This window comes from Pongo pygmaeus, chromosome 1 (genome assembly GCF_028885625.2).
Source record: "Pongo pygmaeus isolate AG05252 chromosome 1, NHGRI_mPonPyg2-v2.0_pri, whole genome shotgun sequence".
Classification (NCBI taxonomy): Eukaryota; Metazoa; Chordata; class Mammalia; order Primates; family Hominidae; genus Pongo; species Pongo pygmaeus.
In genome coordinates this window covers 129,938,141-129,953,223 of record NC_072373.2, presented here as the reverse complement: position 1 = coordinate 129,953,223, position 15,083 = coordinate 129,938,141, and the positions used below count along the sequence as shown (strand labels likewise).

General features: G+C 38.0%; 2 protein-coding genes across 3 annotated transcripts in view; one reads left to right on the top strand and one right to left on the bottom strand.

Annotated features, from left to right (window-relative positions):
- Positions 1-12,528, top strand: part of MFSD14A (major facilitator superfamily domain containing 14A) — a 44,903-nt gene extending 32,375 nt beyond the window's left edge. The window contains exons 9-12 of the mRNA XM_054474954.2: positions 6,476-6,588; positions 7,751-7,848; positions 9,796-9,959; positions 11,300-12,528. Of these exons, the coding sequence (XP_054330929.1) occupies positions 6,476-6,588; positions 7,751-7,848; positions 9,796-9,959; positions 11,300-11,506 (582 nt within the window). The 3' untranslated portion in view covers positions 11,507-12,528. The remainder of the gene's footprint in view (positions 1-6,475; positions 6,589-7,750; positions 7,849-9,795; positions 9,960-11,299) is intronic.
- The window catches only part of SASS6 (SAS-6 centriolar assembly protein), a 61,980-nt gene continuing 47,006 nt past the window's right edge, over positions 110-15,083 (bottom strand). The window contains exons 16-17 of one of the 2 annotated variants that reach the window (XM_054474909.2): positions 14,815-14,909; positions 110-767 (exon numbers count right to left, since the gene is read on the bottom strand). In XM_054474909.2, coding sequence (XP_054330884.1) covers positions 607-767; positions 14,815-14,909 — 256 coding nt within the window. In that variant the 3' untranslated portion in view covers positions 110-606. Of the gene's footprint in view, positions 768-12,871; positions 14,714-14,814; positions 14,910-15,083 lie in introns of those variants that run through there. The other variant, XM_054474920.2, reaches the window with a different exon arrangement.

Below are 15,083 nucleotides of genomic sequence, written 5' to 3'. Positions count from 1 at the left end.
ATTCTCTCACATCACAGAACATCGTCCTCCTTCCTGTGAAAAAGCCCCACCCCTTTCTTGCTATTTGGCTTTCTGTTTCCAAGACACTATGAAGACAGTCTAGTCTAAGTTAATACTTTTTCTCACCTTAGATGTAATCTACTAGATTACAACTTAGTTTTATTCTAGGGTATTTTTAATTGACTCTTGGATGGTTCACCATTTCTCGAGTAGGATTCCTTCTGCAGGTCTCATGATTCATTCTGTTTTGGTGAGTTTAGCAACAAATTTCAAATTTAAATCCTATATGCCTCCCCAAGCCTCTGCGCATACATATACTTGGTGTTGAGTATTAGTACTATTTCTAGCTTCAGGTTTGTCCTAGAAATCATCAGTCTGGAAAAACAATGCATTTAAATATTCATTCTTAGCCATGAGAAAAGTGCGTTTTAACTTTGGAGGAAAATATACTGTAGCCTTTATATAAAAATGGCTTTAAAAAACAGTTTTTGAGGCCAGGTGCGGTGGTTCATGTCTGTAATTCCAGCACTTTGGGTGGCCAAGGTCGGAGACCGCTTGAGCCCAGGAGTTCAAGACCAGCTCAAGCAACTTGGCAAAACCCCATCTCTACCAAAAAAAAAAAAAAAAAGCCCAGTGTGGTGGTGTGTGCCTGTAGTCCCAGCTACTCAGGAAGCTGAGATGGGAGGATTGCTTGATCCTGGGAGGTCGACGGTGCAGTGAGCCACAGTTGTGCCATGGTACTCCAGTATGGGCAACAGAATGAGACCCTGTCTCAAAAAAAAAAGTGTAAGGAAAATACACAGTTAGTATGTGTAGAACTTGATGAATTATCAAAGATTAACCCAACCTTGCAATAGATGTGATCAACCTGGGCATGAGTATCTTTTTCATACATTGCCAACATTAGATTTGCTAACATTTTGTTTAAGATTTAGATGAAGAGAGCAGACTAATACTGTAATGATACATAAGAGATTGATAGCTATAAGGTCTTAAGTTCTGTTTCTTAAATGACCATGGGAGCTGTATGCATCTAATAAATTTAGTCAGTGACACTGCAGACCTAGTGATGAGTGGAGGGTGCTTTTGAGGGTATTTTTCCTCTGTTCAGCAGATGGCACCTGGCACTAGGTTACAAGATGAAAAACAGTCCCTGAGAGTGCAGAATCTGGCAGGGCAGACAGGTAAAGGAGAGGGATGTAGTTGGATTTGTATTGGAAAGATCAGTGCAGCAGCAGAGCCCTGAAGGCAGTACGACCGCAAAGGTGCAAGCAACCCTCCAACCACCATTGCTGACACAGCATGACAGACACAGTCCATGAGGATCAAGGTCCTTAAGTGACCACTTAGGTTTTGGTGCTTATGTAGAAGTAAGAATTAACACTTTATATCATTATATATGAGCTACTATGTTATTACCTGTATAGCCTCAAAGGTAGAAGAATGATGTTATATTCTCGTTTATGCAGAAATACACAATTGAGAATGACTTGTCCCCTGTTGACCTTACAAACCACTGAAAGACCAGTGTATTTCTCCCTCCTCTCCAGCAGCACAGAGCTGCTAATAGCTCTCCATTTATGCCTGTTTGCTTTATTTCTTACCCATGTGCTTTTGTTCCTGCTATTCTTTCTGCCTCCCCTTCCTCCACCCTAAGTATCCCTTTTCTGGGTCCCCATGCTCATGTGTGCATATCTGTATCATTGTACAGAATACAGTGTAGTAGAGATTTTATCTCTGTTTATTGCCTTAGTTTGTGAGCTCTAGCGGACCTCTGAATAGATCATGAGGTCAGGATTATATCATATTCATTTTTGTCACCCTAGCACCCTGAACTGCCAGGAGGTGCTAAACTAAAAGGTCATTGGTTTTTTTCCATAATGTTAAAAAAAAAAGAAAACTTTAAAAATTAATAGTAAGCACTTTAAAATTGGGAAGTGTTACGTGAAATTATGGTTATGTAGCTTCTCCCCCAAAATGATTAGATCTGGTAACCAGCTGTAGGCCATCCTTCCAGCGAGAGCCAAGTAGTTGCTGTCCCCTTTGGAACCTTTTCTTTCTGGTTTGTCATCAGCCCCATTACTTCCTGGGCACCGGTACGTATAAGAGTTCCTAACACTTGCACTAAGTAATTGTTTACATGAGAACATCGATACAGTTCTACACATTTCTTTTTTCTCAGTGCTTTCCTATCCAGCCCTCTCTGTGGGGGTGACTCCCACACTTAATCCTCCAGTCCAGTCCCTGAGCTCCTATATGACACATTGGCTGGGTATCTCAGCCTTAACATGGCCAAAATTAAAATCTGGGTTCCATCCCTTGCCTGCCACCCCTGTGCTCCTCATCTCATTCAGTGGCTTCACCACCACCTGGTTTTGGGGGCCAGAAGCCTTAGCGACATTCAGGAATCCTTTCTCCCTAACCTACGTTCAGCCCATCAAATGATACTTCCTATCACCTCTCTCTCCAAAATATATCTTGAAGCAGAGCATTTCTGATATTCTCCATTAGTAGGAACCCAATCTGAGCCATGGCCATATCCTCCATCTGGTCTCTCTGCTTCCATCTTGCCTCACTATAGTTCATTCTGCACTTGGCAGAGTAATTTTTGTAAAATGCAAATTTTATCGCATCTTACCTATAACTCACATTCCTTTGCAACCAGAATAAAATCTAGACTCCTTATTATGTCATTTTCCTCCACTCTCCACATGGTTGAGTATGTTCTGTTTCAGTCCAGGGCCTTTTCACTTGCTGTCAGCCTTGCTTGGGGTGTTCTCTTTCCCCAGATCTTTGCATAACTACCTCGCTCCCCTTAGTCAGCTCTCACTTCAAAAGGCCTTCCCTGGATCCTGGTTTAAGCAGCATCTCCATCACACTGCCCTATTTTATTTTGTTCATAGCAGCTACAACCTGGAATATCTTGTTAAATAAGCAGGCTCATATGCATCTTTCCTCCACGAGAAGGTAGTCCATGTGTTGATGGATACTTTGACTTACTCACTCATGTGACTTCAGGACAAGATTAAGAGTTGGTCTTATTAGGAATTTGGCAAATATTTGTTGACAGACTAACCAAAGCTGATGTTAGTGTTTAAGCTTAGCTGTTAATCAGCTATGCCATCTTGCTTAAGTCATTTAACCTTTGGGACTCAGTGCTGTCATCTTCAAAATGAGAGTTAAATTAAGGGACACCAAAATTTTTTTCTGTTCAAGAACACTTATATATTAAGTATTTTGTTCCATTATTATTAATATTATTGAGAATATTATAACATTTAGAATTATGCATCCTTTCCATAAACACTTATTAAGAACTTACTGGGTGCTGGGGATATAAATGTAAATAAGAGAAAAGTTCCTGCCTTCAAGAAGAAAATCAGTGTTCCCAGTTAGAGTGTTATAAGTATCGGTGTCTTTTAGGGCTTTGGGTCACAAGATAGGCTGTAGGGGAAGGAGTCCAAGAGGAGGTTCTCACAGCAGTGGGCCTGCTGCAGTAATTCTGCACATAGGACGTTACCCCAGGAAAGGGGGATTGGTGTATCTCATTGTTTCCAATTTTAATGAGTCATCTCATGGCCTTAAGAAAATATATTCTTGGCCGGGCACAGTGGCCCACACCTATAATCTTAGCACTTTGGGAGGCCAAGGTGGGTGAATCACCTGAGGTCAGGAGTTCGAGACCAGCCTGGCCAACATGGTGAAACCTCATCTCTAACTAAACATGCAAAAAAAATTTAGCTGGGCATGGTGGCACGTGCCTGTAATCCCAGCTACTCGGGAGGCTGAGGCAGGAGAATCACTTGAACCCGGGAAGTGGAGGCTGCGGTGAGCCAGCATTGCGCCATTGCACTCCAGCCTGGGCAACAAGAGCGAAACTCCATCTCGGGGGGGAAGAACGGCTGGGTGCATGGTGGCTCACGCCTGAGATACCAGCACTTTGGGAGGCCGAGGCAGCTGGATCACAAGGTCAGGAGTTTGAAACCAGCCTGGCCAATATGGTGGAACCCTGTCTTTACTAAAAATACAAAAATTAGCGGGCATGGTGGCGGGCACCTGTAGTCCCAGCTACTCGGGAGGCTGAGGCAGAAAAATTGCTTGAACCCCGGAGGCAGAGGTTGCAGTGAGCCAAGATCGCGCCACTGTACTCTAGCCTGGGCAACAGAGCGAGACTCCGTCTCAAAAAAAAAAAAAAAAAAAAACCCGAAAGAAAATATATTCTCCAGTTAATCTCATCTATAAAAAGGAAATGAGGCTAATAATGCATTCTAAGCCTTTTTTATTGAACTGGGATTTATTCTTTGAGAACAGCTTTCCACAAAGGGGAAGATACTCATTTCTGTAGATAAGTACTTACTGGCTAGATGGGTTGGTTGAAGGGCTATGAGATGACTGCATTTTATAAGTACTTTCTGGTAATATTAATGATCTCTGCTTGAGAAGTGTCAGCTTTCTTAGGCTAGCATTCCTGAAAGAACACGTGCTCCAGGGTACATGGCTGGCCCATGCCATCCTGTTCCCACTGAGCTGGGAGTTGATGCTCAGCCTTCTTCACTGCCCTGTCTCTTGGCTGAAGTGCCAGGGATTTCATCATAAGTAAAATCTATTTTTTAATAGCATTTCTTCCTTGTAATGCTCATCATCATCTCAATGAATGATGAGAACAAATGTTTTCTGCTCTGTGAGTTCCTAGAGCCATATAAAGAATCACAGCTTTTTAGATGAAAGTGCTACCTTCAGGGATGTTCTTAAAAGTAGTTTCCCAGAAGTTCTTCAACTTTGCATTATAGTTCCCTGTTCTTCTCAGACAGTTGGAGGCCACAGAGCTTTGGGTATATTTAGTTTCCTTTTTCATAATTAATTGAAAGCCAGTCTCTGATATAGTCCACAAATAAAATCATTTTTAATTATTTCTAACCCTAATTAGAATCCTAATCATTTCTAATCTTTCTGATTATTTTTTATAATATTGGCCACCAGTTCCCACCCACAAGTCATGGGTGACTTGAGATGGTCTCTGTCACCCAGGCTGGAGTGCAGTGGTGTGATCATGGCTTACTGCAGCCTCAACCTCCTGGGCTCGAGTGATCCTCTGGACTCAGCCTCCTGAGTAGCTGGGACCACAGGCGTGTGCCACCAGCCTGGCTAATTTTTCAATTTTTTGTAGAGATGTGGTCTCCCTATGTTGTCCAGGCTGGTCTGAAACTCCTGGGTTCAAGCAGTCCTTCCACCTCAGTTCCCCCAAAGTGCTGGGATTACAGACATGAGTCACTGTGCCCGGCCTAAATGTTTCTTTCAGTTGAAGTTTTTCTCAGCTAACTGCTGGCTCTGGGCAAGTTTCCTTTTCTGGTTTGGTTGCCGAAGAATGTAATTCTACATGGAACTCAGTCTTATATTCATGTGATTTAAGTGAAAGTCTTAGAGAAGAAAGCTATGAGTTCTAATTGCTCAAAAATCCTTGAAAGAATCATTTGCTTTTCACTGGCATATTTGTGATTGAATTCTTAATTGGCCATCTCAATTTAAAGAATTCAAAACTTATATTTTATGAGTTTTAAAGTGTCAGCCCATCATAAAATAGTGATTTCCTGAATTATTTTTACTTCTTTGTCTATGGACTTACTAGCTATCTTATGTAGTATATTAAAAACGTTAGTTAGAATAGCAAAAAAAATTTTTCTAATGTTCCCCAAATCACTGCTGAACTTTTGTTGACTTTGAAAGAAAAAGGAGGCACAAGAAAACCCACCCACTGATAATATTGTTCATTAACTGCTGACTATTGCCAGGCACAGTTCTAAGAACTTTATGTAAATATATCTCATGTAATTCCCATGACAAGGTTTTGAAATAGGTGCTGTTATCCCCATTTGGAAAGAGACAAAAGTGAGGCCCAAAGTGAAGTGACTTGCTGAGAGCCACACAAAGCCAAGATTATGATCCAGGGTGTTTTTCTAAAGTCTGCTGTATAGTATACTGCATTTATCCCAAATCAAGCTTATTAATTTACTGTTTATAAAAGGCATCATGGTTTCAATAGATTAACTTAGGTAAATAATATATGGGTAATCATTGTTCTATGTTAGTTTTTCTTTAGTTGTGGAAATAAGCATTTTAGACTAACTTGGACCTAAACAAGCTTTAAGGCTATTATGTAATGGGGATCTCCAAATCATTAGTTAGAACTTTTCACATTTCCATTTTCAACTACTGATTTAAGTGGTCCTCAGTAGAAATGTACTGAATAGGAAGTTGTATCTTTCAGTTTTCTAACTCTCAGTCTGGATCTATGTCAGCAGAGGGACTTTTCATCTGCTTATGTGACCTGGACCAGTGATCTCAGACATATTCAGGGCAATTATTGTTGAAAATCAGCCAAATTGTAGAAAAGTACCAATATTCCTTTTATAGTGTAGATTGAAAGAAGTCACTTTTTAAAACTTTATTCTGATAAATCTTTTTTTTTTTTCTTCAGACCATAGTCTTGAGTTTACTTATGAGGTCAATTGGAAATAAGAACACCATTTTATTGGGTCTAGGATTTCAAATATTACAGTTGGCATGGTATGGCTTTGGTTCAGAACCTTGGTAAGTATAAATATTTTAATGTTAATATTTTGAATTTTGGTGTTAGCCCTTCTGTTTTTATTTGCTTCTCAACTGAGGGGTAGACTGTAATCTGTCTCATACTGTGCTCTTTATCTTTCAAAATGTGTCTAATATAAGTCTGCCACTTGTATATTTATATATTCTCCTAGAATGGCTTGAGGATTAAAAAGGTGACCTTTTATAGCTAAATGACAGGCTGAGTTTTTGAATGAGATTATACAGCTTTTGAATCTTTAAGGAGCATTTAATCTAAATCAGTCCGTTACTAGGAAAAAGTATGTAATCCCATAGCAACAAGGCCCTGAAAGTTATTTACATTTTCTGTTTTTCTGGTTAGGAAAAAGAAAGTTGTATAACCAGTGATCATTACTGATAGCAAACCAGAAGTGAAAACAATCCAGTTATTTTGGTGCCAGCTTCATGCTGTGTCTCAGCTTTTCTGACTCAGGGTTTCCTGCAGGGGAGTTGAGTAGTGACGCTTGTTGTCAGGCTGCCCACGTAGATAGTATTATTGTGCTCAGGCATTACGGCACTGAACTCCATGGTTTGCACTAATATTTCAAACAACTGCCTCGTCTCTGTTTTGACTTGGATATAAGTAAGCATCAAGAGTGTGATGATTTGTTCTCCAAACTAGCCTTGCAAAGAGGTGCTCACAACTGAAATTACCTAAAACATTTCTTTTAAACATCAAGCCAGGAACATCCAAGTTACTTGTTCTTTACAATTTAAGGATTAGATCAAATCAGCAATATCTTCACAAATCCATAAGAACTTTGCTAAAGACTTGTTGGCTTCATGTGTTTGGAAATATTTGATGATGTTTCGTCATCTATATTATACATTATCCTCAATATAACCTCTCAATTGCCTGTAGAAATAATACCCAGCACATTTTACAGTTTGGAACATGATATCCCGATTTTACATTACACCCTCACAGCACTCTTGTGAATTAAGTTGCCGTCTTTGTATACAGGGTCAGATTGTTAAGCGACTTGCCCATAGTCACCTAGTAAGCAAGTTCAGTTCTCCTTTTCTCTACAGCCATTTCACAGTAAGAATTACTTAATTATGTAGTTTGACTTTCAGGTACAGTGGAGAAGAATTTACTGTTTTTGTTTTGCTGCTCTCCTTATAGGATGATGTGGGCTGCTGGGGCAGTAGCAGCCATGTCTAGCATCACCTTTCCTGCTGTCAGTGCACTTGTTTCACGAACTGCTGATGCTGATCAACAGGGTGAGTTGATAGGAACTAGCGATAATTATTTAAAAGTACAGAATGTTCTAATCCTGTGTTCTGTCTCCTATGTACTGAAACATAAGTATATCTTCAGGGTAGAGACTTTTAAAATTGCTTTTGATATAAACAGGAAAAGCAGATTCTAGGGTATTTATCCTTAGGTAGATACATATTCCCTTTTCTCTTACTTAGAATATGTGGCTTATCGGTTCTGTTCATGGAAAATTTACTGATGAGGCTGGGCATGGTGGCTCACACCTGTAATCCCAACACTTTGAGAGGCCGAGGCAGGCAGATTGCTTGAGTTCAGGAGTTGGAGACCAGCCTGGGCAACATGGGGAAACCCCATCACTAAAATGCAAAAATTAGCTGGGCAGGGCGGCGCATGCCTGTAGTCCCAGTTACTTGGGAGGCCGAGGTTGAGAATCACTTGAGTCTCAGAGGCAGAGGTTGCAGTGAGCCAAAATCAGGCCACTGAACTCCAACCTGGGCGACAGAGTGAGAGACCTTGAGAGACCTATCTCAAAAAAATTTACTGATGAAGGCTGGCCACAGAATATTAACTAAGCATTAAGTTTTTGCTGTGTTGTGCTAGACACCTTGTGGGATATATTCACAGACCTTTTATGAATGTCGTCCCAGCCACTTGGGAAGCTGAGGCAGGAGGATTACTTGAGCTCAAGAGTTTGAAGCTAGCCTAGGCAACACAGCAAGACTCCCATCTCTAATAAAAAAAGAGAAATCATATAGTTTCAGTGATCTGAAGATACGTAACACAGCAACATCTTTAATGTCATATGCTGTCTTTTTTGGTGGGAACGTTTAATTCTTGGGATGCTAACAGATGAGGAATACTTCTTTGAAAAGGATATGTTTTGTTTAGTCATAAGGATAAAAGGGGCACTGCAAAACAGTGGCAGTTGTCACTTGGTTGATAAATGAGGAAGGAAAGGCCCATGGCCAAAGCAAGTTGCATTTTAAATTAGAGAAAAGATCCAAAAGAGAGAAACAAAAATCAAATGCTATAAAAACAGTGTTATTGGCCGGGCGCAGTGGCTCATGCCTGTAATCTCAGCGCTTTGGGAGGCCAAGGCTGGTGGATCACCTAAGGTCAGGAGTTCGAGATCAGCCTGGCCAACATGGTGAAACCCTACCTCTACTAAAAAAAATCAGCCAGGCGTGGTGGTGCACACCTGTAATCCCAGCTACTCGGGAGGCTGAGGCAGGAGAATCACTTGAACCCTGGAAGCGGAGTTTGCAGTGAGCCGAGATCGTGCCACTGCACTCCAGCCTGATCAACAAGAGTGAAACTCTGTCTCAAAAAAAAAAAGTGTGATTTTGGCCGGGCACAGTGGCTCATGCCTGTAATCACAGCACTTTGGTAGGCTGAGGCAGGAGGATCACTTGAGTCGAGTTCACCACCACCCTAGGCAACAAAGTGAGACCCCATTTCTATAGAAAGTACAAAAATTAGCCAGGCATTTGAGCCCAGGAAGTTGAGGCTGCAGTGAGCCAAGTTTGCGCCACTGCACTCCAGCCAGGGTGACCCCCCCCCCCTTTATTTCTGACTAAAAGGGGTCTTAAAAGTAGTTGCTTGGGGACAGAGAAATGTTAACATCTGTAGTTGTGAAATCGTGACTGATTTTTAACCAGCCATGTTTTGAAGGCTGTAATCTAGGGAAATAAAGTGGTTTTGCCCACTTGTTTCTATGTGAGACCTATATATGGGTACATCGGAGCTCATGTTTGCATAGGACAGCTTACTACACTTTGTAGAGCTGATAGTTTCTAAATACTAATAGTTTTTAATGACATTGCTATAAATTGCTAGTGTCTGATAAGAACCTTGATTTTAGATTAAGTGATTTCATATTTGTACTGGTTCTAGGGTAGGGAAAAAAAAATAGGTAGTTTACTAAGTGATAATTTGTTTAAACAATGTAGGTGTCGTTCAAGGAATGATAACAGGAATTCGAGGATTATGCAATGGTCTGGGACCGGCCCTCTATGGATTCATTTTCTACATATTCCATGTGGAACTTAAAGAACTGCCAATAACAGGAACAGACTTGGGAACAAACACAAGCCCTCAGCACCACTTTGAACAGGTAATTCTCATTCAACATGATCAAATCGTATGGTTCATTTGGCTAGATTAAAGGATACTGGTTTTTGGTCATTAAAGCTTTCATGTGAAATTCTATTTGAAAATGAATAAAATGCTTAAAAACCAGAGTTTAAGGGACTGTGTTCTTCTACATACCACCTTGTGAAAATTGGCTGTGCATATTTTTTTCCACTTGAGAATGAAAAATTTTAAGTACCTAGTTTGTTAATGGCATATGTAACAAACCATTTCTCTTTACTACTAGTCTCTCTTTTGAAACTTTTCTAATATCACAGTTCTGTATGTTAACTAACTTTTCATACAAAAGGCAGGCTTATGGTAAATAACCTTTGTTTACTTGTTTGCTATATTTCCCTCCTTTCAACTGAAAATTAATGCTAAACAGTGCTGATCATTTTGGCCAATATTAGCAGCTCATCAGTTTCCTGGCTTATTTATCAGAGTTCTGTACTAATCTTCCAACCCACTAAGACTACTTTTAAATAAAAGAATGTTTGTGGGCTATACACAAAACTGGCAGTGCAAGCTTCTGCTAAGAATGAATGTAATTTTGGGCTAAAACAAAGGTCGGTTTTTCTTGGTATTCTCACTTCCAGTCACTTGAAATTATAATTACCTTCTTGAAACAAAGAAATGGTAATTTATTTTGCTACTGTAGTAAATACTGTATGCTACCTGATTTTATTTTTTTTGTTTTTTTGTTGTTTCTGAGACAGTCTCACTCTGTCACAAAGGCTGGAATGCAGTGGCACAATCTTGGCTCTCTGCAACCTCCACCTCCCGAGTTCAAGCGATTCTTTTAACATCAGCCTCCCGGGTAGCTGGGATTACATGCATATGCCACCATGCCCGGCTAATTTTTTTTGTATTTTTAGTAGAGACGAGGTTTCACCATGTTGGCCAGGCTGGTCTCCAACTCCTGACCTCAAGTGATCTGCCTGCCTCAGCCTCCCAAAGTGCTGGGATTACAGGCTTGAGCCAACACGTGCAGCCTGATTTTATTTTTGAGATCTTTCTATAAACGTTTTCCCCTTGGGCTACCAAATTAATCATAGAATAGCTGTGTTCACATTTTGTGCTGAAAGTAATGATGTAATATTTTCGCATAGGCTATTTTGCCAGTTGTTATTCCCAGAATTTTATAGAGAATGTGATAGTATCTCTTTTCTCCTAAAAAGGGAATGCCTTTTATAATTATGGCTTTAATAAAGAGAAGAGCAATTAGCTTGTAATTCATAAGTTAATACTAAAAGGTATGTAGTTTCTCCTTATGAGTAAAAGTATTTGTGTAAAAATCCTAATTACTTTATTCTTCCTCAGAATTCCATCATCCCTGGCCCTCCCTTCCTATTTGGAGCCTGTTCAGTACTGCTGGCTCTGCTTGTTGCCTTGTTTATTCCGGAACATACCAATTTAAGCTTAAGGTCCAGCAGTTGGAGAAAGCACTGTGGCAGTCACAGCCATCCTCATAGTACACAAGCACCAGGAGAGGCCAAAGAACCTTTACTCCAGGACACAAATGTGTGATGACCGAAATCAGGAAGATTTTTCTATCAGCACCCAGGTCTTAGTTTTCACCTCTAGTTCTGGATGTACATTCCATTTCCATCCACAGTGTACTTTAAGATTGTCTTAAGAAATGTATCTGCATGAACTCCGTGGGAACTAAAGGAAGTGGGAACTTAACCGGACAGTTTTCCAAAGATGTTACAATTTCTTTTGAAAAACCTTTTGTTTATTAGCACCAATTTCTTGCCATTAAGCTATTTGTTTTATTATACATCCTTTAATTAAAAACTATATATGTAACTTCTTAGATATTAGCAAATGTCTCTGCTACCATTTCCTTAAGGTGTTGAGCTTTAACTCTATGCTGACTCAGTGAGACAGAGTAGGTAGTATGGTTGTGGACCTATTTGTTTTAACATTGTAAAATTTTGAGTCAGATTTTAATATTGTAAAATCTTGGGTCAAATAATTCAAAGCCTTAATGCAGATGCACTAAAACAAAGAAATGGTAAATGAATTGTTTGCATTTAAAAAAAAACTCTTAAGAAAACTGTACTAAATCTGAATCATGTTTCGAGCTTGTTTGCAGTACTTTTAAACATATTCACTACTGTTTTTGAAGTGAGAAACTATCAGCCATTTAGAATTTAAATTGGGGTATTTAGAGCCTGTAATCTAAATGCTGGCTCAAATTTATTCCCCAGCTACTTCTTATACCACTATTCTTTTAATGTTTGCATAATCATAAGCACCTCAACACTTGAATACATAATCTAAAAATTATATAGTAAAGCTGGTAGCCTTGAAAATGTCAATGTGATATCTATATGTAGATAAATATATATAGTGGCCTTTCAGGACTGTCACAGTAACACTTTATTTACAGAGCTAATGTTTGTCCTAAATTTTCAGGACCCTAGAGGAGAGCTTTATACAATTACTGATGTGAATTTCTCTAAAGTGTATATTTTTGTGTCCAGTTATATTATTTAAAAAAGTGTTACTTTGTAAAAATTGTATATAAACTACTGTATAGTTTACACTGTTTTCATCTTGTGTGTGGTTACTGCTTAATGCTTTTTAAACTTGGAACACTCACTATGGTTAAATAAGGTCTTAAAAGAAATGTAAATATTCTGTTAATAAAGTTAAATATTTTAATGATTTTTTTTTTTAAAAAAAGTCTTGATCTGTGAGTTCCTATAGGGCCTGTTTTGGCTTTGTTACCATATTCATTTTTACAGTAACAAATCAAAGCAAAGCATTATTCATTCTTTCTTTGTATCCATTTCTTTTCCCTCACTAAAAAATGCTCTTCAAGGAAGAGAAGAGGAAAGAAACAAAAACGCAGTATGCGTTTTGAAGTACTTGATTTTCAAAGTGTAGATGCTGCATAATAGTTTATTAACAAAGCTCAAAGTTTACAGAAATAACATTAAATGCAACACTTTGATTATTAACACATGTACAATTTTACACTGCAAAACAATTGCAACTAAAAGTTTAGGAGGTAAAGAATTAGCACACTTGGAAGTCTATATACATTTAATACAAACAAATTTGCAAGCTATCAGAATGATCTCTCCTGAAAATTCAACTTTCCTTGTGTATATATATATGCAAAGAGATACCTATATTTAAAAAAAGAGAGCTACCTGTATGTCATGCATCCCATCCAAAACCTGTCACAATATTTTATATATATTACATAGTATTTACAACAAAGCCCCTTCCAAAATCACCAAGAGGCTTCTTTCCAGAATAGCAAGTGCTTTCAAGTTACTGTACCAAGTATTCTCACTAATACAGCAGTCTATCTAAATGGGGGAGGTAGGGGCAGTATCACTGCCTAATATTAGTTACTGAATTTTCAGATTAGATCCCTAGTTTAAAGACACTTGCAACTGCCAATAGCTTCAAGATACTGGCTTCGTAAAAAAAAAAAAAAAATAGCAAAGATTCTTTCTTACCATGGAACTCAGTAACATTATTACATCATTAATATCTTGAAATGTTTCTTCATCTGTGTAATCAAGTAGTTGAAAATAATTTTAAATTATCACATGAGCATTAGTACTTTACAAAAATTGATCTAGAAGACTCTTTAGAGAATGCTACCAGGTATTTTGTCAATAAGAAAACAAAATGAGGCCCTATGATTCTAGGTGAATTTTTAAAAAATTTTTCCCTAAGGAACAATTCTTAAAACTTTTAGTTACAGGGAAGAGAAGAAAATTGTACCTTCTAACAGTTATTTGTTTTGCCTAGTTTATTAACATTGAAATCAACCCAAGTTCTGATACTATAAAAATAAATGAATATTCATGATATAGTAGACTTAGTAGTAGTACCAAGTTTTAAAAGTCCACTGATACAGATTCAACTGCATAATAAAACTACAAATTGAGAAAAACTAGATAAGTATAAACATTTAGGAAGCACTGAAGTTTTAAAAACTTGTCAGCTCAAATGACTAAAGCACTTAATCTGGTCACATAAATACACTGTCCAAATTATTTTAAGTATATCAAATTTATTTGATTCATCAATAGCAAATTTAAATGCTTCAAGGAAAATATGCTATGAAGGCTTAATTCATTTCAATTATTTAAGGTAATTTTAGGACTTTTCCCTTTAAATGTCATCAATAATATATCTCAAGAGGTAATCATTTTCCCTCATAATTTTCAGGTGTTGAATTTAAAAGTTTTACCAATGAAAGTGATAAAATGAATTAGCATTCTTTGGTTGCATACTATGAGCTTATGAGCAGGTTTTAGTTTACCCAGATTTTTAATATGATCAGAATCTCCCTTATAAGGATCAACTCTTTCCTTAGAACTGAATTTCTAAAGAATAGCTTAATAAAATTCATATTATTCTATAAAACACCATGTTCACAAACCGAAAAATGTCATTTACTCACAATCTTTACCAATCCCCAAGTACAAATTTGTTCCTATAAACTGCCATAAAAGATAGCAGTACTTAAAGTATCCAGTCTAACAGCTCAAGTAAAATTTGAAACTTGCTATTTTAGGATCTGGTTTGTGTTGACACATTTTTTAAGCACCTGAGTTTCTAAAATACCAATAAAAAGTAAAACATGACACTAGAATTAATTGTTTGGTAACTGCCCAGGGAAATAGGCCGAAGATGCAGAAGGGAGCACTGTGGGTTTGGAAGATGTATGTAATGCTCCTAAAGTGCCATCTCTCTGATGGTCTGCAAATGAGGACAAAAAAAGGTTACTGGTATTCATTAAGTCTTCATACATTACATTTAATTCAACTATAGAGTACAAAAATCCAGAAATCCCTGCTTACCTGAATTACTAAATAGGTTCTGGCTGAGTCCGCGTAAAGGAATGCTATCTTCCCTTTTCTTCAGGTATTTGGATTCCAACCCTAAATTTTCACCACTTAAAAAGAAAATGGTAATAACTTATTTAACAAAGTCTTTATTAATTTTGAAGGTTTATCTCATACGTATACATACATATAAGATAATGTAACTAAGTTCTATTTATAGCTTAGCTTTGTTCAGAACACATTCTTCATGGTTTCTTAAGCAAATGGTAATTTTATACATAAAC